General features: G+C 40.2%; 1 protein-coding gene across 3 annotated transcripts; it reads right to left on the minus strand.

The window, feature by feature from the left end:
• Positions 1 to 4,030: 4,030 nt before the first annotated feature.
• On the minus strand, positions 4,031 to 26,556 carry HABP4 (hyaluronan binding protein 4). 3 transcript variants are annotated; one of them, XM_086629657.1, is made up of 8 exons: positions 26,241 to 26,556; positions 17,122 to 17,269; positions 16,056 to 16,217; positions 15,788 to 15,859; positions 13,877 to 13,960; positions 7,131 to 7,299; positions 5,170 to 5,346; positions 4,031 to 4,087 (listed from the first exon to the last, which is right to left on the minus strand). In XM_086629657.1, exons 1-8 carry the CDS (start codon positions 26,554 to 26,556, stop codon positions 4,031 to 4,033), a joined length of 1,185 nt encoding a protein of 394 aa, XP_086485783.1. The 3 variants fall into 3 exon arrangements, with proteins under 3 accessions (XP_086485783.1, XP_086485786.1, XP_086485785.1); XM_086629660.1 differs by lacking the exon at positions 15,788 to 15,859 and having other exon boundaries at positions 13,877 to 13,968; positions 16,058 to 16,217; XM_086629659.1 differs by lacking the exon at positions 15,788 to 15,859 and having other exon boundaries at positions 5,173 to 5,346; positions 16,056 to 16,250; positions 26,241 to 26,553.
• Positions 26,557 to 26,871: the final 315 nt, after the last annotated feature.

Raw genomic sequence — 26,871 nt, forward strand, 5'->3', positions numbered from 1 at the left:
ACCTCTGAAAACAGCACTCGATCCATAAGTAACAGAAATATAACCAGATCACTAACAAGCACAGAATTCCTGAGTGGTATAGGAATATAAATATTCCTATTTATATAACTCAGCATCTTTCATCCAAAATTGTAACTACTGTACAAATCTAGACAGAGGAACCACCACTGCTAAAAGTGGACAGCCGCTTACTGAGTCCTGTTAACTAGCTTTAACGCTGTAGAGACAACACAGAATATGGATATTCAGACTGGCTACTCAAACAGGGAGAGCAAAAACTTTTATTAAATTCAGTAAGTGCTAGTTTGTCTCAAACATGAAGCTGCCATTAAACACAATGCATTATCTAAAGCTGCTTTGAAGACGCAGCTATCTGCAACGTTTGTTGCATCACATTTTCGAACAGCATTTGTTTGCAGACAAATAAAACCCAGCTGAAGGTTTCCTGTTTCACATTAAACTCTAAGCAGTATAGCCAAAGTGTAACAGTTGTTACTGCTTCCAAAGACTGAAGGTTTTCTCCCTCTAAGTACAAACTGTTCAGCGCTTGCCCAACATATGTTACTGAAAGAGAAAAGCTCTAACTCCATGCCTGTTACTCATAGACTAAAATACACTTTTTCTACAAAGATAACCATGTTTCACATTCAGTTGCTGATCCAGTGACAATGGATCAGTGTTACATTACTTTCAGCACTGCATATATGTGTGTGTATATATATTATTTTTATGTGGATGTGTGTGTATGTGCACATGTGCTTGTGACAGCTCTGAAGGGAAAACAAAAAAAGGCTTGAACATTATGTAAGAATAATCTTAATGACATAGGTGTACTGGGGCTACAGACTTTGGTTTGGGGCCTAAAGGCTGTGCACAACCCCAGCTCTGTTTTCACATGAACAGGTGTAACCAGAGCTGAAAGCTCATCTCCCAGGGGCACAATTGCCTAATAGTCCTATTTATCAACTAAAGGTTTTCACCAGGGCTTTTTACTTCCGAGACTTTTTAGTTATTCTTTAGTAGTCTTACATTAAGTACAGACATTTCTTTTCTCTTTCCTTGAAAGGCACTTTCATAGTAATATACTCGTTGCCAATCCCATACCACAGTGCCACATTCAAGCAGACTACACAGTATCAACATTAATCATGTATAAATGACAGTTGTGAAGAGAGGGAAACTCCTGCCTTTCAAATGTACTGGAATTTATATTAATCTAAAACTCAAAGCTGAAATGCAGCAGTTTTTCCTAGGCCACTCACTCCAGTAATCCTACCAGCAGGGTACCTACCTTGTAGTCGTGCATTGAAGAGTAACATGACTAAGACCTGCAACACAATTTAATCTCTTCCTAAGATGCATGCCGTGTTTTACTAGTGTTTGTGTATATATTTACACCTGCTACCATTCGCTTTACGAGAAGAAGTAAAGCTAAGCCAGGAGGAACTGTTAGCAGCCGGCATGTGCTCAACAGGTATAGCTATTCTGGTACCTTAAATATGACAGATGACTAAGATTTAGCAAGTTCTCTTTTTACAGTTAGGCAAAGGAATTGGATCACTGTCACCACTTACAGTTAATAATGTCTCTATACTATATTATCAACTACAGAAACTCTTAAGCCATATTCAAGTCTGACAGATTAAAGAAGGAAATTGTCACACCTAGATGCTCTAAGACACTTTTGGTTTAATGAGCAGTAACCAACAACACTAAATCTCATTCTCGCAAAGTTTTGGGTTGGGTGGCTTGTGGATTTTTAGTGTGGGATTTTTTTGTTTTGTTTTAATTAAACAGTTTTAAAACCAGCACACTTATTTATTTTTTTTTAAACCATGAGTTTTTAAACAATCATCTGCTGACCAAATGCTGATTACACAGATACACTTTGACAAGTCCTTTAAAGCATTCCTCAAAGAACTCACTTGCCATTTTGTTTTGTTTTGAAAAACAGACCAAAGTTAGAGCAGTAAACAGTAACTTTGCAACAGCAGGAACTAGATTGAAAAATAAAATAATCCTTTCAGCCTTCCCAGAGAACAGTCAGAACTGAACCAACTGCACTACACCAGATTGAGCACAGTAGCATAACAAGGTTTCAAATTTTTAGAAGAAAAAGGAAGGGTTGCTTGTAAGTATTTCACTGCTTTCCTTGGCAAAAAGAGGTGGTGTTAGTAAAATAAGGGGCTACACCTTCAAAATACAGCAGAAAATAGAGGTGTGCCTTGCAAAGAAGCTCTCCACACCTATACATAGACTCACTCCAGCAAGCAAATATATAAATAAAATTTCAGATACATTCTTCCCTGTCCAATCGGATAAGGAGAACAGAAAGAGGAGAAAAAGCGAAAAAATTTCAAGACACCCATAGACAAAATCACTTCTGATCCGCAATCATGAATTGCCATTTCTGGGAGAAACACTCAAACACCTACTAAAAGAGCAGCAGCGGTGATTTCAAGTAGAAGCTTGCTCCTACAAGGTGAAAGAGTCATTTACGTTCTTTCGTCAGTTACTCAAAAAGCAGCAGCATGGGTTCCTCTAACACCAGCACTTTGTTTGCTTTTGCATATTCTTTCTACTACAGGCTGTCAGAGTACCTCCATGCCACTAAAACGAGCTCCTTGTCGAATCCAAAACCTCTTATTACAGCAAATGGTCATACAAGTAAATTAAGAATGTAAGAAAGATCTTTGGGCAGCACTACTTCGCAGACCACCTGTTTGGAGCATACAGAAAGGAGTCCGTAGTCTTTCTAGGATGATTATATCCTATTTGCGTAAAGCCTTACCACTGAGATAAGATTTAGTTTAAGTTTCTTATGAGCAGGTTTTTTTCTTCAAGTCTCATCCACTACTTGCTCTCAAAGGAGACTGCTTAAAAGTGATACAAAACAAAGTGAAGCAGAGGACAGGAAAAAAGAAAGGCTTATATTCATCTGCTTTCCCAGTAAATTGAAAGAATGAGTTCAAGTTGAACAGGCATTGGAAGACTCCTTTGAGTCTGACAGCTACTTCCAAAATTTCCAGTGTGGTTGTCCTCTCATTTCTTTCCCTCATCACTTCTGGCATCATTTCCTTGTTTCTCTCAGATCCCTGAGAATGGCTCTGAGTGTCCCCTTTGACAGGGAACAAGTCAGGGTATCTGGCTCAGGTGAGGAAGTACGTTAAAGCTGCAAGGAAAAGACATCCCACCTCATCCCCAATGTCATACAAACTTCTTGGTAAGGCATGAAACATTTTAGTTTACAGTTGCTCTTGCTAAAACTGAAAGCAGTTTAATTCTGTCTTTAGCCTAACATTCTTACTTTACTTCACCTTCAACATCTTCAAAGTAGTTGCAGATTATATCTTGTTACCGAAGCAAGACTTATGGTTAGCTATCAATTAAAAGCATCTGTCCTGCCTTAATTTTAAAGATCACTTTGGTTTAGAGAGATGTTCACTGTTTTGGGTGAGTAAGGTCTGCTGTTTAGGTTTGTGGGTTGTTTGGTTTTTTTTTCCAAACTACAGCCAAACAGCAAAAGCTTCAATCTGCTACTCTGACTTGTGAAAATAATACCTCAAAGTGCTCATTGTTTTGGGTTTATTTGCCAAACTGAAGAACTGCAATTTATGACTGTGTGAAACACACACTTCACTCAAAGAAATGGGAAAAGCATCTTTAAAATGTACAGTGAAACAGAGTCCCAAATGCAGACCATGTTGTACAGTTTACATTTCACCATGGTGTCATTGAGACCTTGCAATAATCTCTATATACACATTTTTAAACACTGTACTCTTGAACTTCATTTGAAGCCTTGTAGTGAAGTACTGTTAAGCCAGTTTTCAAAAATGGAGGCAGACACTGGAACCTGTGACAAGATCTCAGTCCACCAGTGTCTCCAGAACTCAACTCCAATCATTTCACATCAAACACCCAAACAGCTTTTCCTGTAGAAACAGACTTTCTTTATTCACACCAGCATAAAACTGGTCTCTTCACAGCTAACTAAAGCTACTTTGATACCACCACTCATGATGGTTCTTCAAGCTAAAGCTGGAAAATCCTCAGGATCATCAGGATTTGGAGCAACAAGCTGCACCTATAAAGTAAGAAAGGAAGCTTTACAGAAATGAATGCATTTAAAAGCATCTGACAGCTATGTATATTTCACCCTGTGCATTTTACCCTGAAAAGGGTTCATTCTTGCATTTAAGTTAAACCCCTTGTATCCATCGCTATCACAGAAATGTTAAGCATTTATCTCAGAAGTTATGACTACTAAATTTCTTCAGTGTGACCATATTTGTAACGCTGATCTGTTGCCTGCGGAGGACAAGAAGATCAAAAGCTCTGCAGCACTGAAGTGAAAAAAAAGAGTAAAGCAATCTCATCCAAAATATTACCTGGTTTTAGAAGCAGCATTGTTATCTTTTTACATTCTAAGGCTACTGCACCTACTGGTTTGCAGTTTTAAACTCTATGCTCTGTTATTATAAAGAGCCTTTCTCATTCAGATGAAACAAATGCATCAAATCACTTTTGTATCATCCCGTTAAGTTCCCAACATTATTTTAGTCACACCAGCCAGAAGTAAACTGAGTTCTTCATTTAATATGAAGAGTAAAGATGTCATTTTTGAGTTTGTAAATGGTTTTTTTTTAAAAAAAAAAAAGAAAAAAGTCAGTGGTAGTTTTTTTCAAATGGTTATATTCAACTCTTGTATCATTCTGTAGGATTCTGTCTTCATCTACAGGATCCCAGATTTACTGATATCACTCTCAGTAAACAAAGTACAATTACTGTACTGAAATTTTTTGTAAGGGATATAAGCCTTTAGTCATTTTAGTTACTTCTTCTCAATTTATATCAAAACTCATTGCAGAAACAAATCTTCATTGAGTCACTTCCTCTAGTTACCATTACAGCAACTAGTTATCAGGCCTTTCGAAATTTATGTGTTAAGAGTTGTGAGCCTGAACTGGTATTTAATTTTAAGTAACGTGATATAGGTCATGAACTCAAAATAACCAGGCCAACATACTATGAGGCAGCAACTACAAACAAGTCCGTCACTCCCGAAATCAATAATTCCACACAAATAGGGGCGGGACACACATACTTGCCAACAATAAACAAAAAAATCTCCAAGCAAACAACAACTAAAACCACAAAAACCATTACCACTTCCTCTGATTGAGGTCTTGTCTCCTCAACTCGTCTGCCACGACCACTTCGTGCTCCTCTTGATCCACGGCCAGGGCGAGGAAGACTCCCAAAATTAATATCCAGCTGAGATGTTATGTCATTCACTGGTCTTCGAAAGACATGAGAATCATCTTCAAAGTCTTCTTTTTGCAACTAAAAAGAAGATCTGGTTAAAGCTTCCATGTTCAATCTTCTCCCCTCCCTGATACATATGCACACGGTGCTGCACAGGCTTTTTGGGTATCGACAGTCGTACTACTGACTAAGCAGCAGATAAACCAAGATGACATCCAGAATAGAAGACAGGCCTTAACTTGCACAGGGTTTTAACAGAGGCGAGGCAACTGTAGCTTCCCAGATGCCTGGGACAGCTCTTTGCTGGCTCAGAGAGTCTCATCAACAAAATCTGTTGCACCAGCTCTGTAACATTGAACAGGTTTTTCAGAAATATCATCTACGAGGTTTTCTAAGGGTCTAAAGAATAAGGCTTAAGCTATTTACTCCTACAATTATCTTCAAGTAATGGTTAAAAGGCCATAGTAAAGCACAGTATTTGGCTACTAACCGATCTGTTAGTCTATTTGACTGCAGCTATGAGATCACTGTTTTTTCAATGCTGTGTATTCCTAGTAGCCAGTGGATATAAAACTATTTCCCATCATAATTGTAATGTGGACTGTAGTAATGACAACATATATGTAAACTCAGCCCATACAGTGATGAATCACTTATTTTATTCAATGTCTAATACAGGGATTCAGCTTATCCATGTTATGCAGTTCCTGTACTCCTCTTCTATGTTCATTTTGACAAGGTCCCTTGATACTGCCAGCCAAGGAACTTTACGGGCAAAAAGAACAGAAACTTGCATGCGCTCTTCACACACTTGCACACTCTCTTCAGAGCTTGTGAAAGATATTCTCCCCACCCTTACCACCATGCCCCTCAGAAAAGGAAGAGGGGATAATGGCAACTGTGACCTCTAAATGCCATGCTAAAAAGGACGCAGGCCAGTTCAGTATTAGTGCCTATTCCCTGCAGGTTGTCAATACCTAAAGTGATTAAGGCTTAAGGAGCTGCAAGTTTTGATGTTAATATTGTAACTAGACAAAGGAAAATATATGTATTCATACATGCATGCAGACCTTAAAGATCAAAATTTCATCAAACTACACTACAAGTATATGCACATACTTCTGTGATCCCCAAAATCTGAGATCTAAGTAAGCAAGAATCTGTGAAAGAAGCCTCCCCTCTCTCCCCAGTCACATCAAAAAACTGGAAATTCTCCCTGAAATGTCAATCTCAGTAATACGGTGGAATAAAAGTTGAGGGAAAAGTGGGCGAAAAAGCACATTACTATAGAACAAGCTCTCCAGAGTTACTTCTAAGAAGCAGGACCCTAAAACTAAAAAAAAAAAATAAAAATAAAATCATACATTCCAAGTGCACAATGAAAGCTGGGATCCAGCACAGATGAGAAATAGGACACTTAGCATCCAGACTAACAGATGCCAAAACTCAAGTTTATTATCTATACGCAAGTGTATACTGGCAAGTAAACTAAATAGGATTCAAAGTTAGGATAAGAAGTGTTTAGTAAACCAAGTTTCTCTAGCAGCATTATCAGAGATCTATATAGGCAGCAGCAGCAGCAAGCACATGGGTTTTATATTGCTAAGACTGAGCCATAAGGTAGAACAACTTGATATTACGTATTTGCACACAAAATAGGGGTGATGGTCTGAAAGAAGAAAACGAACAGACGGTAAGTTTAAAGCAAGTTTTGGAGCACATATGTGATTACAGTAACAAAGCTTAGATACTGATTTCTAGTCTGTTCAGATTATACTAAAACTAGAGGAAAAAGAATAGAGACAGTTTTCCTAATCCTGGGCATAGAGCAGAGGTTACAGAATTCCTGAGGCAATGCTTACATCATCGCTATATTTTGACTTGTGAATCACCACTGCTTTGGAAGGAACAGTGGATTCTGGCTTCCGGATGTTGAATTCAGGCTTTGGTCGACTCTGTTGCTGAAGATTTTTCCACTCATCTAACGTCATTTCTTGAACTACTTCTTCCATTGGCTCTCCTTCAGCAACTCTAAAGGTTTATAGTTGTAAAGTAAAAACCATTAGCTTGCAACATGCCAGGATGAACAAGAACACTAATCTCTAAAGTACGGGTACTACAAACAAAACATTTGGAATGTTTCTCACCAAATTACTATCCTCAATTTCTCTTACTCCCCACAGTAACTTGACGTGTGAGTTTTACATTAATTTAAGTTGGAAAATATATTTATGGACTGTTTGAAATTAGCAGCATGAACAAATGGTGTCTCCAGGCTCCTGTAGTAAGTTCGAGTACGTGTCCAGTCTCATTGTAAGTCCAAGCACTTCAGATTCTAGATAAAATCAGTCTGTCTTTTGATCTGGCATATTCTCAACAATAGTGTTTACTAGAGAATCTACTCCTAGCAAATACAGCTATGGTAAAAAAAGCATACCGAGCAGTTTTAAAACACCCCAATTGCATGGTTTTATTGATTTGTACTGCAGGATGGCAATATGAGATGGATTCATGTTTCAGTGCAGCTTTCAGTCATCAAAAAGACATGATGGTTAAACCATGAGATCTTTTAGGTAATTATTAACATTTCCTTTGTTAATTTCACAAGGTGTTTCTTTAATTTCTTTTGTCAGATGTAGTAGCACACAAGGAGAGAGTATTTATCACCTGGCAAAAACAGATTAATCCTAGTCCAGTTTTAATTTGCCACAAAGTGCAATAATGATGCAAAGTTCAAGGAAAACATATGGAGTACGTCAGAGTCTGTCTTGCATATTTTTGAGCTGTAAAGACAGAAGCCTAAGGTTTTATGTCTGTATTTGTAAGACAAGATACAAAAAACTAAAGATTCTTCTCCACTTATCACTGCTAGACTACTCTCCTGCCACTTTTCTGATGCTGACCAAGATAGACTTGCCCAGGACCAGCAGCTATTAGAGTACACTACATGTGTACCTTTTATGATATTTGCAGAAAGCTATTCCCTACTAAGCACCATCACATGCAGGGAGCACAACTCGCTTCATCACCATAACTGTTTGCTGCAGAAACAAGCCAAATACCATGAACAACGGGAAAACCTCCACTGATTCCTGCCAGACACTTGAGAAAACATTTCTCCCTCCTCCTACACAAAACTGTTATGCATTGCAATAGCAGTCAAAGTTGGTTAAGTATTTCCCTAACATTGATTTTTCCAGAAAACCCTTTCATTAGGTTCATCCCAGTGGAAGAACTATGGATTTGTTTTTCCTCACTCAATCACAGTTCCAAGTCTTCTTCTACCAAATGCTGATGAGTTTTCCAACGTAAATATACAATTGATTAGATGTAGGCTGAAAATTTATTTAATCATGGAAAGATGCGGAGTCAATTGACAGTTAGTGAACTGTGCATTTTGTTTTGGAAGTTGTACCAGCACCCACCCTATCAGAACACACACATTTGTTGGGAGTGTTCTGTACCTTTAGAAGTAGCCTATATAGGAACAGGCCTGCTCCCTTTTCCCACCTGATCTTGCTGAGGACCGCTCTCTTTCTTGCCAGTCAAAATCATATATTTTCCTGAAGCACCCAGTATATGACAGGTAGAAGCAGGACTGAACAGTAAGACAACCCTTAATTTTGGTTCTAGGATGAACACAGTTTTCAATGCACTTCACAGAAAAAGTAAATAGAAAATAATTCCTATACTATATGCCTACCCTCTGACATGTCTTCATGCCCTGCTATTTTGAAAATTCCAGCTGTATCAACCAGAAGTTAAAGGTTAAAAGACTGGTAAGCAGTTTTTAGTTCCATACTGATTAAGAAGATCTGAAACTATATTAGAAGGACTGCTAATAAACCAGTTAATTGTTTTTATAAGTTAAATAAGAAGGATACCAGTGAAAGATGCAGCTATTTCTGGAAAAACACCAACAGATAACTGTTCCACATGTAAGAGTATTAAGAACCGATTGCACCCCAAACATTTTCATCTGTTTCCCCAAGAGTAACAAGCCAGATAACTTTTGATGAATTATCTGAAACTTCAGTTTTAGGAACAGGTGTTGCAAAAACAAGACTAGTTGCAAGCACCCAAAGAAAGAAAGAATGAGAAAGTAAGCTAATAAAAGGGAGCTCTATTACATTGGTTTAATTTCTTCCCAAGGCACTACATCAGGACAGAATCAGTAAATTGCATATCTGAACTTCAGGAAGTCTTTTGTCCTCCTCTCCCATTAAGTTTCCACCACATTAGGAAGACACTGTTTCAGTCCTCAGTGAGAGCTGTAGAAAGTTACAGAACTGGTTGGAACAAGTACTTGAGAAGTAGCTATCAATCCTTCAATTTGCAACAGGAAAACAAGCATTTGAATGGAGCTTTAAGGCCAGCTCCTTGCAGTTATCTGCAGTGTAATACATAACAGTTTTACTGCATTTTCTATGGCACGAAGCTTTTGAAATAAAAGGGCAATAGCACAAGTGTTCGAGAATACTGAAGGACTGACCAGAAATATGAGATGTTGAAGAGACCACATAAGTAATTTGAAAATAAACAACCAAAACCACCACCACCAAGAAGTCCCAAGGACAAGCTGAAATTTGTACTCTGAGGCAAAAGTATCAGTCACCCAAACACACGAAGAACTATTAGCAAGGCAGAAGCTTGAAAGGAGGGACCTGAATTCCTCCAGCCATGCAAGAGTATTGCAGGTAACCCAGTCAAGCTGAACTTCAAATCAACAGCACTGGCCCCTTCTGCAACTGCATACTATTATAAGGAGACACATGAACAGTTTTGTTTGGAACAGATATCACAGTTGGGCAGCACAAGCTCTCAACTGGGTAATGTCTTCTATGTGGGAATAGGTAGAAAGTCCAGAATAGAACTGCCAGACAGATAAAAGGTCTAAAATACATGATCTACGTGAGAAGCCTTTAAAGAGATGCTGAGGAGGAAACATACATAACACTCAAAAAGAAAAGAAAATTCGCACATCCATGACGTTAAGGCAAGACACTCAGGAGAAAAAAAAATAAACACAGAAGTTTATCTTCAAAGTATTAGAAAGACCATCAAGATACACTGAAATCTCCATCAGTAGACGACGTTAAAATCAACTAGACAGGTATAAGAAGCAGCATAGGTATGGCTGGTCATGCCTTGGGTCATCAAGATCCCTTTCAGATCTAAATTTCTACGATCATAAGACAACACGAGGACAGCAACTTGACCTCCCAAAAAAGCAATCACAGGTATTGCTTTGGAAAGCACACATCTATCAAAAACAACCACCTGCCTGTTCTAAAGGAAATATTGGTACATTTACACTGCAAACATTTATTTTTTCAACTGCAAAGTACAGCTCAATTTTCACTCCAAAGGATGGTTTCAACTGCTAGGTTATTAGGAGCACAAATTTGTTTTAGGATGCTAAGACTCCCAAGAGGAAAGACCTCCCATTAGTGAAGCACAGCAACAGGAACCTACGTATCACATTTTGGACAGAGATTCAACTGTAGCAGGTTATTTTGGGCACCAAGCCTGCATGGAAGCGCAATCTGTATGTTACTTTCTACCTTCTAACCTTATGCATTTTTAGTAACTGCTTGGTGTGTGTTTTCATTAATCAAGTTAATAAGCTCCTTGGCACACCAACAATCATGCTTAAAAAATATTGCCGGACACCTAAGCACTGCCCCTGGACACGAACGAACTGAATTCGCAATGCAAGTACACACCAAAACGCTGAATGGGAGCCTTCAGTAATTGTTCTCACTGCTTCAGTGTTTTCAATGGATGACCAAAACCCTCTAGCTACTCCTTGTTTACTGTGCATACTTTTCTTGCAGGAGCTGCTCTACATGAACACATTAATATGCAGAAGAAATGCGAATGGAAAAGAATAGCATTTAGCTCAGTTGTTTGGCTGATTATTTTCATATCATTAAAAAATAATGATAGCGGATCTTTTTCAGAGCAGTTTTTGTATTGTTCAGCTGCACAAAGTAAATTTTTGTTCAGCTTTTATCAGAAATCAATGACACGAATCTTTCCTATCAAAGATCATTTACAGGAGCATTACCACCAGTTATAGTAAAATTCAAAGTTAAACAAGATAAGGCCAAGCAACAACTGTACAAGTTAACTATAGGAGAAAAACACTGAACAAAATACTTATGAAAATCTGGTCTGGTCTTTATGTCACAATCAAAAAGGAACAAACAAACAAAATCAAAACAAACAAACAAAATCAAAACAAACAAGAGGGCTAAATAGCTCAGTAAACTTGACGACAAACTTTGAAAGCTTCCTACTAAATGACTAGAAGAATACATAGCTCCATCAAAAGGAAGAAATAGAAGAAAACCCCACAGAACAAATACTATCTCTGCAAATACCTTTGATAGGAATTGATTAGACTGTGTGTCATACTGAATAATAAAAAAAAAAAATCTATTCATTTGAATTACCAGTCAACACAAGCACGTTACGTTGTTCAGACTGAGAAGGCAAGTCAATAGAAACCAACTGTGAGGAAAGCTTATACTGCTGTACTACTTACATACTTTATACTTACTACTCGTAGCAAAAAACCCACAACTATTAGCATGCACTTTGGGATGCTACAAACAGAGACAGATATTGTTGATACACTCAAGGAAATCTGAAAATATGGAAAGACATAACTTGATTTATGTTATAGAAGTATTAAAGACAATCTTCTCCGGCAATACTTTGCAAACAGAAGCTCAAGAACACCAATGCGGACACAGTCCTGAAGGCAAGATCCCATAAGTTACAGAAGCCCATAGAAATCTTTCCAAAGTTGCACTGAAATTAGCCAGTACCACATCAGAAAGCTATACAGTATCTCCATGCAGACAGATTATTTCCAATGTCCAGGAATACTTTTTTTTCTTTTAAATGGAAACAGTTACAACAGGAAAGAGAATGAGAGAAGAAACAAACCCAAGTTTTCCATCTCTTCCTTAATACAAGCACATAACTGCAACAAAGCTGTAGAAAAGAAATTGATTCCTTGGAGTCACTGCATTTAAGAATGAAAGTGAGAACAATCCTAGCAATAGCTTAAGCGAACACACACCCCCACACTCTCAATATTGAGGCTGCAGCAAAAGCACAAGGTAGCCTAGGTAGAACCTTTCGCTGGTGTACGTTACCTGCCAGAAGACAGCAACTCTGGAGAGCAGGGGCAACTTAAGCATATAAGACCTTAAAATACATCCTGAAAACCATACCCCACCAGCTTTTGCTTTTAAATATTAAAAGAACAACAAAAATGATTCCACATTGTTCAGGTGGATGCCATACAACCATCCCTAATGATGCAGGCACTATTCGGACAACATCTCCTCTTCTATTTTGAAATACATAGTCTCCAAGCCGACAATGCCCCCAAAGAGAAGTTCAATGTACGTATTTTGTGTTTTGTATACAGATTTGTGAGTCTTCAGGACAATATTTACTGCACTGAAAAGAGTATACCATGCAGAATACTGTAGTTGTAGAATACCTGAATTTTTGAATCTTACAGATTTCAGTGGACTAGTCCTAAATGAAGCTTTTTAAGAAAACACAAAGAGGACTAAAATCTCCAGAAAAGTCCACAGTCTGACTGAACCTAGTGATCTCTGAGACGTAAAAGAATTCAAGACAACTGGCAGATTCTCTCAGATGCCTTTGCCACTACATATACTTCTCCTGCCTTACGCGCTACAAGGAACTGACATCAGGACACATCTACAAAGAGCTTGAATTTGAGCAGAAACAAATACAAGTCTGAAACAAGTAAAGGTACCAGGAGCTGACATCATTAGGTAAAAATCAGCTGGATCTGCATCATTAGGTAAAAAAGGCTTTTCAGCAACAGAAGAGAAGGCTGACATATCACACTGACCCTCCGTCACTCATTCGGAGATACTCACCATATGCTATTTGATTAGTCCCTTACTTCGACAAGACTGTCCAGTTACTTTTTCTTAAGCCAGTGTTTATTTGCTGTGCAGTAGGTTCTCACTGGACACTGATAAGAACGAAAGCCAGAAGACAAGGGGCAGATTTCTATCTCAATTTCCCTACTTCTAAGGCTCACTGCAAGACCATTTCCAGCAAGTTTTTCAAGTTCTACAGAGGCCCTTCATGAATAGATGACAACTGCATGGTATTAGTGATTGATGAATACTGGCTTAGAGAATTTTATCTCATTGTATTTTAATTGTATTTGTACAACTGCATAGGCACCTTGAATACCTTTTTCTCATAGAGAACTTCAAAACGCAGGGTAGTTTTTACAAACTAGACAAGCTGAAAAGGGAAGAGACAATATTTAGCTGCTCCTTAAATTATTACCAAATCTTAGGAACATAAGCATCACTGGGCAATTAAATGCCATTTGCAGCTTTATAAACCAAGCTTTAGTCAGAATTAGGGATGTGTTTTCTTGACTCACAAATATAGACAAAGCTCTTCTATTTTTATATATGTGCACTAGCAAAACTCCACAGTTCACATTTCAAGTGTGCCTCCCAATACAAGTATATCAGTAACAGTCAACTGTTTTCTCTGCATTTAGAAAGAAAATATTTAAGTCAAACTATACTTGTTCAGAGGCTCTCCTTCAGATGCCCCTGGCTGTTCAGCTGTTTCTGCAGTCTCTTCCATTGGAGCAGTCTGTTCCATCCCACTAAAACAGTAAACACAAAAACACAAAGTCTTCATGGGTCACATTGGAAAACACCTTGCAGATCAATACATCACTTTTTTTCCAGAATGCCTTGGGAGAAGAAAAATAGAGAAGAAAAACTCTGGGATCATAAGCATAAAGTAGATCTACTAAGTCACTAGTTGAGCAACTAATAAAATGAGAAGTATTAGGAAAATCCCACTTCTATGTACTCTTCATCAAAAAAAGTGAAAAGCATGCATGAAGACAAAGTAATTCAATTGTGAATACTAATAATAGTGTATCACTAATGTTAGTTTGCCTTTTTGTTTCTTTTCAACTCTTAAAATGGTAAAATTCATACTCCAAGTTCATAACATGGACATTGCTTCACTGCCAAATGAGACAGAAGTAGCACACTTACTTTCATTCCACAGGTAGGCACACATATTTAAAATTAATACCTTCTAGCTTCAAGGCATCACTGAACACACTTAAGGCACAGACATGGTTTTAGAATTGTTCAAACAATTCCAATTTAATGTCACTTCTACCACATGTACCGCTTCACAGGTAAGCATTGATATCTCATGTTTATATCCCAAGTTCTGATGCTACTGAACTAAAAAAAAAAACACCTTACTCTAGAGAGATTAAATATAAAGGATTTTAATTTTCTTGTACTTTATGAAGTTCATACAACACTCCCTGACACCCTACAGAAGCTTGTTTTGTACTTTTGGTCAGCTAGTTTTGTGCTATTGGCTCAGAACTATGTTAACCTAGCTGATCCTTTGTTCTGAAAAGCCAGAGTACCCAACCAATCTTTTATTTCTAGTACAAAATATTATAGAAGCGATACAAGTTAGAATAATCTTTCAGAAGAACTTGGAATAACAAGCCCCAAAATTGTTACACATCAAGGCTGTTATTTTTCAACCTTTTAGCCAGATCGCCTAAATCCACAACCTAAGTTTTAAAAATAAAATTTCATTTTTAAAACAATTTTGTGAATGAATGAATGAATGAATGAATGAATGAATGAATGAATGAATGAATGAATGAATGTGTATGTGGCCAAAGATGTTTGCTGTAAGTTCAATGCACTGTCTTTTCTCTACCCTTTATCAGCCTCCAATTAAAGAGTTCTAGACATATACGAGTACAAAAGCTACTGGAAAGATTACCATATTTCTGGGCACACAGAAGTGACAAAAGCCAACATTTCCAGTGAGCTTTTTGCAAATCTGAACAGAAACTTGTAAAAGAAATAAAGAACTGAATTGAAATAAAAAATTGGGAATTTTCATCTAACTGATCATTAATAAGCCATCACATTCTGTTACTGACCCTCCTGTGCACTTTAAAATGCATTTCAGTGGTAGAGTTAGCTAAGTATTACCACCACAGCCACACTGAATTGTATTACAGCTTCGCAATTTAGAAATGATATATAAAACTTGAGAAAAAGAGACTGGACTTTAAGCCCACTAACAGAGTTTCAATTTTTCAACAGGAATTTTGTAGCAATACCATTAAATACCAGAGTACCACTAACTTGACTATTGAGAAAAGTCATAATTTGTTTCAGTTAAAAGACAACTGAGCCCAGTCAAAAGATTTTGGCAGTCTTAATTGAAGAAGTACCACTATGCCTTTACTACTTTACTACCTCACCAACATGGAGACAAGTTCAGAAAACCGTAAAACTACATTCATCACAACAATTAATAGAAAGCGAGGCTTATAAAGCTCAAAATGGACATGAAACTGATGGACAGATAATGATGAACTAAGGTGGGTCACAGAAAACGATGATCTATGGTGCACATAACACATATGTTGTACCTCGTATCATCTTTAACTGTTCCCCAGTTGCGAGCTCCACTACCATCCTTTTTGTCGTTTGCTTTCGTTCCGCTAGAGAAAGAAACAGAGTTCTGCGAGTTTAAGAGCTTTTTTCATTTCATTTCACCTCATACTAAAACCAGTATTGACTTTTTGCCAGCCAACTTGGATACAGAAGAAGGGAACAGAATACTTAAAGAGATGCTACTGCAGTGCTGACTATCATTTACTCGTACACCAAGTAAGAAGCAGCACGTAGAACACTTACATTTTATCATTTCCACTTTGTCTTTCAAATTCACGTTTTCCTCTTTGGTCAAAGTGATCAACACTTCTATTTATTCCACCACCTCTTCCTCTGCCTCGCATTCCACCTCTTCCTCCGCCACGACCTCTTAACGGCCTTTCGCGGTCTAATCTTTCAATTGGTCTAAAAAGAAGATTTCTAGTCAGATTTTGGTTCCTACAGAACAGTTAATAATAAGAAAAAAATTCATACAGTTGTATTTGTGCAGCTGTGAGAGACATCAGTATATAGGAGCTACTGTACAATTTTTAGAGTGCATCTTTACACAGCACACAGTACAGTTGTGTTAGTTTCATAACTAAAAATTGACATAAACCGAACTCGGGGAGAATTATTACAGATAACAGGAGCAGGAACTTCAGCTGTTAATTGATAACACTGAAAACATTAAAGAAGTTAAATAAAACACTATAAAACTGTCAAATCTTCAGCAACTTTTTCAGGCAATAGCTCCACTGTCTAAACCCAGATTTCTATGTAACTGCTAAAAATTGCAGGGAACTTATTAAATATCGACTATTGTGATCTAAATAAGAACAGCCACACTCTCAAGCGTTGAAGGCTTAGGTGGAATTTTCTAGTATTCATAAAGAAAGCAAAACTGATATGTGTCCACTGTCCAAGCAGTAAATAGTACGCCGAAGGTTTATTTTCAGTTTGAACAGTAAAATTCATTCAACTTGGAACGTGCACGACACGTTCTGCAAAGCTTGCTATGTGAGCTCAGACAGAAACATTTACCTGTAAACTAGGGGTTGCATTTTCAGATCTTTACACTTTTCAGTCTCACCTTCCGTTTCTAACTTTGAACGAAACTGCTCCAAACCGATCTGCGAGGAAGCTGAAACCACTGCTCCAACTGGCATGAACTACGTCGTCTTGCAACAGATCTGCACACTAATAATGCCACCGTGCCTTCAAGTCACACCTGGCTCCTAGATCCGTTTTAAGAAGATGAAGTCCTTCCCGCCCCACCCCTGTGCAGATTCTCTGTGTGGCATCTTACTTCTCCCTGTAGGATACATACCTTTCCACTGCGAGTTCTGCTTGTCTTCCTGTTTCACAGAAACGGTATTCCCTGAAAGACGGTCTCCATTCAGCTTTGTCTTGTTTCACCTCTGCTCCTCTGTTACTGAATCCTTGCGGCTCTCCCCGTTTAGGAGCTCGTTTCTGCCCTACACACACACACACACACACACACACACACGCGATTACTAATAGTTAACAAATAATAACAAAATTGCAATTATCAAACTACTGACCGAAATTAGTTGGTTACACCCTACAGTCTTCTGCTTTACCCTCTCCAATCGCAAGCCCACCAAAACGTTAAGAGCACTTATGGTTAATGTTGCCAGACACCGCCTGTTTTAAAGGTCTCTACATACTTTCCCTTCTGTATCGATGAACCTGCCTCAGGCAAAAACACTACAGGTGTCGACGCAGCTCAGACATTTCCCAAAAGGACACGCTAAAGGAAAATCTCATTTTCCTCACATGAAGCCACAGAGATGGAGAAACAAAAAACTGTTTCTCTCACGTTCTACCAAAGATCTCGCTAGCGTACTACAGGACAAGGCAGCTCCATAGAAATGCCTGGTAAGAACAGCTCTGATCAAAGCTCAGGCGGCAAGCATGAAGTCAGTAACATCATCTTTAGGAAAAAAAACTTCAAAGAACCATCCACTCGATGAATAATGTAGAAGTGTGGTAAATAAAGCTTTTTGTTGCGCAGTAAGGACACTGGTATCTGTACACAGAAGACAGTTTTATCTGTGCTGCAGAAGCAACCCTAGCTTTGGTTGTCCTTAAACTACAAACCACTTGACATAACGTATTCCAGCAATTCTCTCTTCTTTAGATTTGCAGTTGCTCGATCCTTAGAGCAGCAAGCATATTTGCATCCCAAAAATTATGATGTAATCTCTGGATAAAGGACAACTTTTGAAATCGGTTTCTGAGTAAGCTTTTCAAACCAGGATGCTTTAATGAAAAGCAAAATTGTAAAGAATACAGAATTGCACATGCTGTTGGGAAACATGTCTGCTCTATGCACATCTTGACTACACCAACCACCGTACAAGTGTTAACTCCAAACTGGAATCTGGCTGTGGAAAGAGTGACTACCCATTTCTGACCCCATTTTTACTTATTTTGTTTGGATCTGAATGCACAACTGCAACACAAGAGTGCAATTTTATTTATTTTTAAGCCTCTCACTGGCCATCAGAAACATCAGTTACTCTAAACAGAATAACTTGGCAAGAATGCAGTACTCAGAGACCACCTTCCCTACACACTTACTATTAACCTCAAGTTCACTTCAAAGAGCTCCTTAGAACGAGTAAAGCAATGTGAAAAATATGAAGGTGCAAAAGTAATTTTAAAAAGATGGTCTCTGGTTCTGCTACCCATGACCACTTAAAAGTACTTCAAAACAAGTCTTCTCGCCAGATATGCCAGCGTACTACACGTCACTAGCACTGATTGTGCTAGACAAAGCAGTCATTTCTGCTCTGATTTCAGCGCAAAGCTGCTTCCCTTTGGTTCTAACAGGTGGCTATAATTACTGCAGGTGGATTTTAAATGCTAGAAAGATTATTTGTGGCACTTATAACCGGCATAAAAATATTTTTAACTGGTTTGACAGACGTGCAGCAGTGGATTAAAACAGTATGCAGCAACTACACCTCTCTAATAAGCCGAGTCACCCTCAGGGCAGAAGCTTGTGACCTGCTTGTGAATCAGTTCAAATACCAGTGCAACTTTCAGCTCTGCATATAAGGGCAAACTAAACTGGAGCTTGGCAGCAGAGATAGCATAAGTGATCCAGTTTTAATCCTCTGCCATACCTCTGTCCCAATGCAGACTCAGTTTTATTTAAGGAGCTGAAGGGCCACCTACCCTTTGGGGAAAACAAACAAACAAACAAACAACAACAACAACAACCAACCAAACAAAAAACACACCAAAGCACAAGCCATCTTGTGTAGCACTGCCATAATAGTTTTCACTTTAAAAGAACTGGGTTAGGCTTTGAATGCTCATTAACTACCTCTCCAAGTACACCCCAATTTTGTCTGCTTGTTTGCATACATAGACTGGTATGCGGGTTTTCTTCAAAATCACAAAAAAAAGCTCTGGAGTTTTGTGGATCATCTACTTGAGGACTTACAAACACTGTGCTGAGAATTGAAGATGGCTCCTGCCCAGTTACCAAGTTTAGCCTCTCTTTAAGGTGGTTTTGCTGTGCCTTACAGTTACAGCTGCAATCTATATTTAGCTGAAGATGTTGCCCACTGTTCCCCATCTCTCCACCACCTCCCCTGGAGGTTACCACAGCAGCCCAGTCTGTTGCCTGAGCTGCCTGTCACTTTACCTCCTAAACTGAGGAATCAGAAGAGAAATCTGATGCTTAAACTGTTTCAACAGACACAACTTTTTTGTCGGAAGAAGCAGCTAAGCTATTATTAGAGAGAAAGACCTCTGCAAATACTAAAATTACCAGGTACTAGACCTAGACACTGCCCAAGAAAAAAGCCGTTTTATGAGCTGTTGTTAAAACTCTAAATCATACAGAGATAATGCACTTATGTAGTTTTCACTTACCCCACAATAATACTTTAATATCTATATTAGTTTTGTTTAGACTGCAGCATTTAAACAGGAAGACTTTAGCTAAAGTGTTTTTAATAAGCAGGTATCACAAAACCCGCAACAGGGAAAGCAGAAATTGCATCTTTAAGACCTGTATTGCCTAGTTTCCCAGACACTGGTTATCTATGTATTAACGGATGGATTTAAAATAACACAGCAAAATCTAGCTGGCTTTGCAGTGTTGTGGTCTCACCATGTTTCTCTATATCATCTGTCCTTAAACAAGTGGGACTTTTGTTTGGGAACACACAGTTTTCTAGGTTTTGTGGGCTCCTTACTGGCTCCCACTGAGACAGTGTGCTCTCACCTTTTTTTCCTTTTTTTTTTTCATTTTAAGAGAATAAAGTTTCTTGAGCAGCAAACCTTGACTTTAGACAAACACCACATGGAGCCCAGCTCTCAACTGCTATCAGGGACTACAAGCTAGAGCAGAAATCTTGCTCTGTTTCCCCCATTCCCTTACGTAAGGAGCACGGCAGGTGAGGGTGGCGGCTGGCATGCAATTCACGGGCACCAAAACCTTGTATTCTGACCTAAAATCCCGCTGACAACACTGCATCACAGTGTTTTATGAATTCTCACAAGCCTAAGACCAGCTCATCAAACTCATTGAGGCAATTCCATCAGTATTCCATTGTCACAAATGCAGCCTGGGATGAAGAAGTGCCAAACAAAGTTATTTCTACTTTGCCTAAAGTAGCACACACAGGAACAGAGAAAAGGCGAACTGAGCGTAGTTTTGATTCAGTTAAGATGAACATTAGACCATCCATAGTAGCCAGATGAAAGACTTTTATATCTTATATCACGTATTTGAAGAATACACGTTGAAGAATTCTTCTTATGTTGAAGAAAAAAGCAACGACAAAATGCTTTCCACCTGGCAACCTACCCTTAGAGGTTTCCTGAATCAAAGACTATAAGCATTGATTTATGTAGGACAGATCCACAGATGGGCTGTCATGTCTTCACCCAGACTACTGTCTGAATAGATACATGCTTTGATATATCAACGTCACCCTACAGCAAGAAGTGCCACAGGTCAATCATAGTCCCTGTAGAAAAAGCATTCTTTCTCCTTATTTCACCAAAATCTGTCTGAAATTGTATCCCTTTACTTCTGTAAAATACGAAACAATAAATATTCTTTGCCTTCTCCAAGTCTCACCCGCAGTTCTGTATACGCTTATTTTGTATCCTCAGACATCTCTTCTCAAAACAAAAACCTTAATTTAAATTTCTCCCAATACATAAACCACTCTAAGTTTCATCATTTTTCTAGTTTTAACAACTTCGAGGTGACCAAAAGAGCAGACACACTTCAAGATTCCTTCAAAGACCTTACAACTCCTTTTCTATTTTCCCTGCTACTTCTTCCTTGGTAATTCCCAACATTGCTTCTCTCCTAGATGGCAACTGGAAGCAGACCTGCTGTTCTACTCTTAACAATCCCAATGACTCCAAGCTCTCTTTCCTAAACTACAATAGTTTGAATCAGAAAACTCTTTCACTTTGCAATACAGCTTGCAACGCTGCTCCACACCTCTATCTACGTTCTCCCATACATACTACTTTACAGTTACTGATAGTGAATTTTCTCTGTCATTTTATAGCTTATTTACAGTAAATTCATTTGTGTCATTGCCTTGCAACTCTTCTTCTACTGGGTAAATTACCTTGTACCAGCAAACTTTAATTACTTTTCCCTCTCACAGACTTCTCATCCACCTACATGCACATAAAATAAAAAATTTAAACTGTGCTTAAAATTTCTGGTTTCTGACAAGTTTCAATTGCCTTGTAGCTGTTAAAGCAAAGCTAACAGAAGCACAGTCACTGGTCCTAAATTCAAATCTCTCTTTCCACATATTCCAAGAGACATTTCTCTCCTCTGCTTTCAGCTGAAACAGCTCATTTTTAAATGAAAAAAAAAATCTAAGCCTCAAGAAACAATAAGAGTTCAGAGGAGATGAAGTAACTACAAAAAACAAACACGAATACTGCTCCGGTCAGTCTGGAATGAGGGCAAGTGGAGAAACTGTGCTATAATTCAAGGATCTCTGTCATTAATTATGGCTGCACGCAAAGACACTACTTCATTACCATCTCGGTAACACCATAATACCTCTACATGAACAACTGACCTTCCTTCACAATAAAGCTGCATAACTGGAAAAAGTAAAAGACAGTTCATACTCTCAGGGACTTATTTTGCTATATTTCAGAGAGTAGCAGATTTAAGACTGCACAATCTTACTTCCTCCCTTTTGCATGTGTGTGTCCATGTGATTTTAATTCCGAACTTCGAGCAATTAATTTTGTGAACTAAAGCATGGCTAATTACATGATTTGCAGAATAATACCACAGCATCCCAAAATACAAAAAAAGGCTTCAGCTATTGCATGCAACACACCAAAGAAAGACACATGAAGTTAGACTCTATTCTGTGGTATTTTGTTTCCATGTGTGCCAGTACTCAATTACAGAAATGCCTACTGCAGCTTTCCTCTGGACAATCCTTATGACTATGCAGCTGAAATAATGATATCAGAATAAATTATTTAAAAATAAGAAAATTGCAGTCAGTATAAGATAAAATTCCAAAGAAATATTCTGTGCTGTATTAACTTAAAATCGTAGGTAAAAACTCAAACACATAGTTTTCAGGAACTATATCTAAATGTTACACGAGTCATCAAATGTACATGAAAGAAGAAAACCTTTCAGAGGTATTAGCAACAAAGGTTTAGAGATTTCAACAGAACAGAGCTTATTACTGCATGATCAACAAATTTAATTTGCCTGGACCAGTAAAGAATGCAAGCTCTGCAACTGGGCCTTTTGAATAAAGAGCTGGCAAATGCAGTTTGGCCACTGTTCTAAGAATGAACTGAGTTAACATTAAGTGGTGCAATTATAAGAGCTGTAATACCTAAACCAGCCATTACCCAAATCCTCAGCATACAGTCTCAAAATCACAAAGCAACACCGTAAAAGAGGAAAAAAAAAAAATCATTAAGATCAAAAGTGTAGGTTTTGGTAGGCTACAAAATAGAAGTCCATTTTCTCCTTAAAGAAAGATTAAAAAACAATCTCCTTACAGTTGTGTTTGAATTCTAAAGGTGGAAGTACTGGATTATCTGGCAAAGTCCTTGTCCTGGTTTCAGCTGGGGCAGTGTTAGTTTTTGATTTTTAGTGGCTAGAAGAGCTCTGTTGTTTGGATTTAGTCTGGGATGAGAAGAATGTTGATAGAGCACTGGTGTTTACAGTTGGTACTGTGTCACCAAGAACCTTCCAGCATCCCGTGTTCTTGCCAGTGTGCAGGAGCACAACAGGCTAGGGGGGGCGGGGGGGGGGGGGCGGCGGGTGTGGGGGTGTGCATAGTGGGGACAAAGGGTTCACAACTCCCCTCATGATTTGAACTTAGATTTAAGATTGAGGGCCAGATTGGCCAGTGGAGTACTCCACATCATGCAATGTCATGACCAGTATATAGACTACAGACGGGGGTTGACTGAGAAGTCTGGTGAACTCTCTTCTGGGGATTCTCTTAATAGTTTCCTCTCTCTCTTTTCGGGTCTCTTGCTAGTCTGGGATTGCAGTGTTAGGACTCACCTGTTTCAGGATTGTTTGCCAGGACAGGATGGATACTGGTCATCGGGTGGTGACCAATTACACTGTGCATCACTTGTTTGTATATATGAACATATTATTATTATTTTATCACTATTAGTTTTAATTTTATATTATTACTATTATTAAATTGTTCTTATCTCAACCCACAAGTCTCCTTCCCTTTCCTCCTTTAATTCTCTTCCCCATTTCCCAGGATACGGGGGAGGGTGAGTGAGCGGCTCTGTGGTGTTGAGTTGCCAGCAGGGTTAAACCACAACAGTCCTCTTAAGGGGTTGTTTCAAATTGAAAACACCTCCCGATATTAAGTAAAAACTCCTCTGGAAAAGGCAGTGAAAGACTAAATTAAAAAATGTCGATTTACAGAACTTTGTCAGTAAACCTTCCACTCTAACATCAAAATACAACACCAAAAGAAGCCTCTTAGACTACTGCAAAACTTCTTACATATTGCAAGACCGAAGACTACACTTGCTTCAAGTCTTTCTAAAGGCAAAGACTATTTTGTTCAGATTTACTACACTCAAGAAATAATACAATAATAAAACACAGATCATGAAACTTCAACAAGACCTTCTATAACTCAAACAAGCAAAACATCGGAGTAACTAGATGACGCAGTCTGGAGGGGGTCCAAAGGAGGGCCATGAAGATGATCAAAGGGTGGGAGAGCCTGGCCTGTAAGGAAAGACTGACGGATCTAGATCTCCTCTCTCTGGAGAGGAGAAAGCTCAGTGGATGCCACATCACAGTATTCCAATACTTGAAGGGCAGCTACAAAGAGGATGGGAGACTCACAAAATTCAGGATAGCCACTTTCTTTAAAGAAGAAAGTGAGGCATTTTTCAGAGCAAATAACTCTTCTTAAGATAGATGTTAATTCACTTTCACAAAGGCTACTGTAATTCAGCAGTCTTTTCTCCATTTTAAATTAGCAGGAAATCAAAACAAGGTGCACATGCCTGATGTCTCTGTATGAGAAGCTGGGTTTCTTAATACTAAGGTAGCAGGAAATAGTCAAAGACACTCCACATGCTCACTGTGTATTACCACAGAATTACACTCAGAACTTGTATGCTTAAGATACCTATGGACAAGTAGGAGGTAAGGGAAGCTCTTCACATACTTCCGCATTCCTAGTAGGTTACTGATAACCACCAGTTCTTCAAGAACTTTTTTGTCAAAACTTGAAACTCTGCTGTTCACTGAGCAGGCTCCTTCACTTTCTGCTGATAACCACAGCAAAGTATCCTTTAAACAAAACAAGCCTGTTACTAGTGCAAGTACTGGTCTTGCAGGCTCTGACAAAGTCACGTAACAACAACAGAGGAATCTCAGAAGACAAGTTCCATTCAACTGGCCAAAGGGACAACTGTTAAGATGATCCGACAAAGATGCTCATTAACTAGTTCGTATTTGGCATTGAAAGATCCTCTGCTCCACAAGATCAAATAATCGCTGTTGGAGCAGTGTCAACTGTTAAGTCTCAGCAGCAGAACTGGCAGCACTGACAGAGACTTGATGGAGCAATAATCCCTATTCAAAGGCTGCACCTTTTCTTAGGGCATTACAAACACACAGTTCACCTACTTTGAATTTAACAGGACCTTTAAGGAAGGAATTAATATCTTAAGACTAGTTAATGTGTTAAGTTCATTGCTCACTACAGGAGACTGGGAATTTACAACACCTCAAGATGGTAAAACCTGAGTCCTCTGTGCAGAGATTCTCAATATTTGGAAACCATCGGCCAGCTCTTGATACTTGATACCTGAATCCAGCAACCTGAAGCTCAACGCCAGGTTAAGTAATAACAATCACACTCACACAACCATCCCCAAATGCAAGGAGCTATAGCCCAGCGCAGTCTTCAGCTGCAAAGAGGACTGTGCCAGACATTCTGACATAAAAGCTGACTGGCTCCCTATTCCCCAAGAAATATTTAACATCAAAATCTTGCAGCTGACAAACAATGTAGACCATTCCCGAACACTGTGCTACAGAGTGCACCCAGGAAATAAGTTTTTATTCAAGGGTTTGGGCATCAATGCAAGCTTAAGGCAAACTAAGCACAGACCAACAGACATGTTACAACCCTGAAGAAGTTTAAGTGTCAAAAAACTCACGGGTACCCTGGAAGTGTTCGAGGCCAGGTTGGATGAGGCTTTGGGCAACCAGGTCTAGTGGAATATGTCCCTGCCCATGGCAAGGGAGTTGAAACTCGATGATCTTTAAGGTCCCTTCCAACCGAAACCAACCTACGGTTCTACGAAAACAAGCCTGGAAGCATCCAACACTGAAGGAAAAAGGCCAGGGTGACAAGCGATGCAACGCATCAACTCATCAACAGGGATGACAAACCAGCATGGAAACTAGAGATGCTGCAGAGGAGGAGTTGACGCCCTTCCACTTGCCTCTTAGGACTATTTCGGAAGTCTTCATTTACACTTCCAAAGGCCCACTGCCCTTCCGAAGCCCCCCTCGTAGGCTGGGAGAGCTCCGCCAGACCGCGCCGGGAGCGTGCCCAAGTACGGCCACCCGGAGCAACGCTCCGGCTGTCACCTGTTTCTCCACGGGGACGTTCAGGTCCGCATTCACAACACCACCACCGCGACACACCGGGTCTTCCAGCCGCGCTCCGGCCCTGCTACCGGCAAGCGGCTGCGCGGCAGGGCGAGCGCGGAGCCAGCGGCGAGCCGAGCCGAGCCGTGCCGCGCCGCAGGGCCCGGCTACCCGCCCGGGCACCGCGCCGACGGTATCTCGCTCCCCAGGAAACCCGGCTGCCGCGCCGCTCGCCCCGCGGGCCCGCCCGCCCCGAGCCGCCCCCGGCGCTCGCCGCCGCGCCGCCGGCGTACCGAGCTGCGGCGGGCCCCCGCGCGCGGGGGGGCTCCCGGGCTGCTTGCGCTCCTTCTGCGATTCCCTCTTGCTGCCGCCGCCACCGCCCGCCCTGCTGCCGGGACCGGTTCTCCTGGCAGCAGCCGCCGCCACCGCCACCGCCGCGGCGGCGTCGCCGCGCTTCTTGCGCTGCTGCTGGCGGCGCTCGGCCTCACGCAGGATGTCGAAGGGGTCCGACTCGTCATCCAGGAGCTGGTAGAAGCGGTTGGCGACGGTGCAGCCGAAGCTCTCCTGCATGACGCCAGCCACCGCGCTGCCCACCGTCCCCTTCATCATCGCCGCGGACGACTCACCGCCCCGCGCTCCCAGCGCGGCGGCGGCGGCGGCGGCGACCCCAGGGGCTGCCGCTGCGCAGGGCTCAACCGAGGCGCACGGCGGGTGAGAGCGGCGCGGGAGCCGCAGCCGCGCCAGCCCCGGCTCAGCAGTGCCCACACCGCCGCGACAGCCCCGGCTCGGCACTACCCGGACCGCCGCACCATCACCGTTGCCATTGGCGCTGCCCCGCCCTTCGCCGAGCCCAATCGGGCTTCGGAGCCCCGAGCAGCCCGGCAACCTCCACCTATCAGCGCCGCCGGACCCACCCACTGCCGC

The sequence above is a fragment of the Tauraco erythrolophus genome, chromosome Z, assembly GCF_009769465.1.
Source record: "Tauraco erythrolophus isolate bTauEry1 chromosome Z, bTauEry1.pri, whole genome shotgun sequence".
NCBI classification, from domain to species: domain Eukaryota; kingdom Metazoa; phylum Chordata; class Aves; order Musophagiformes; family Musophagidae; genus Tauraco; species Tauraco erythrolophus.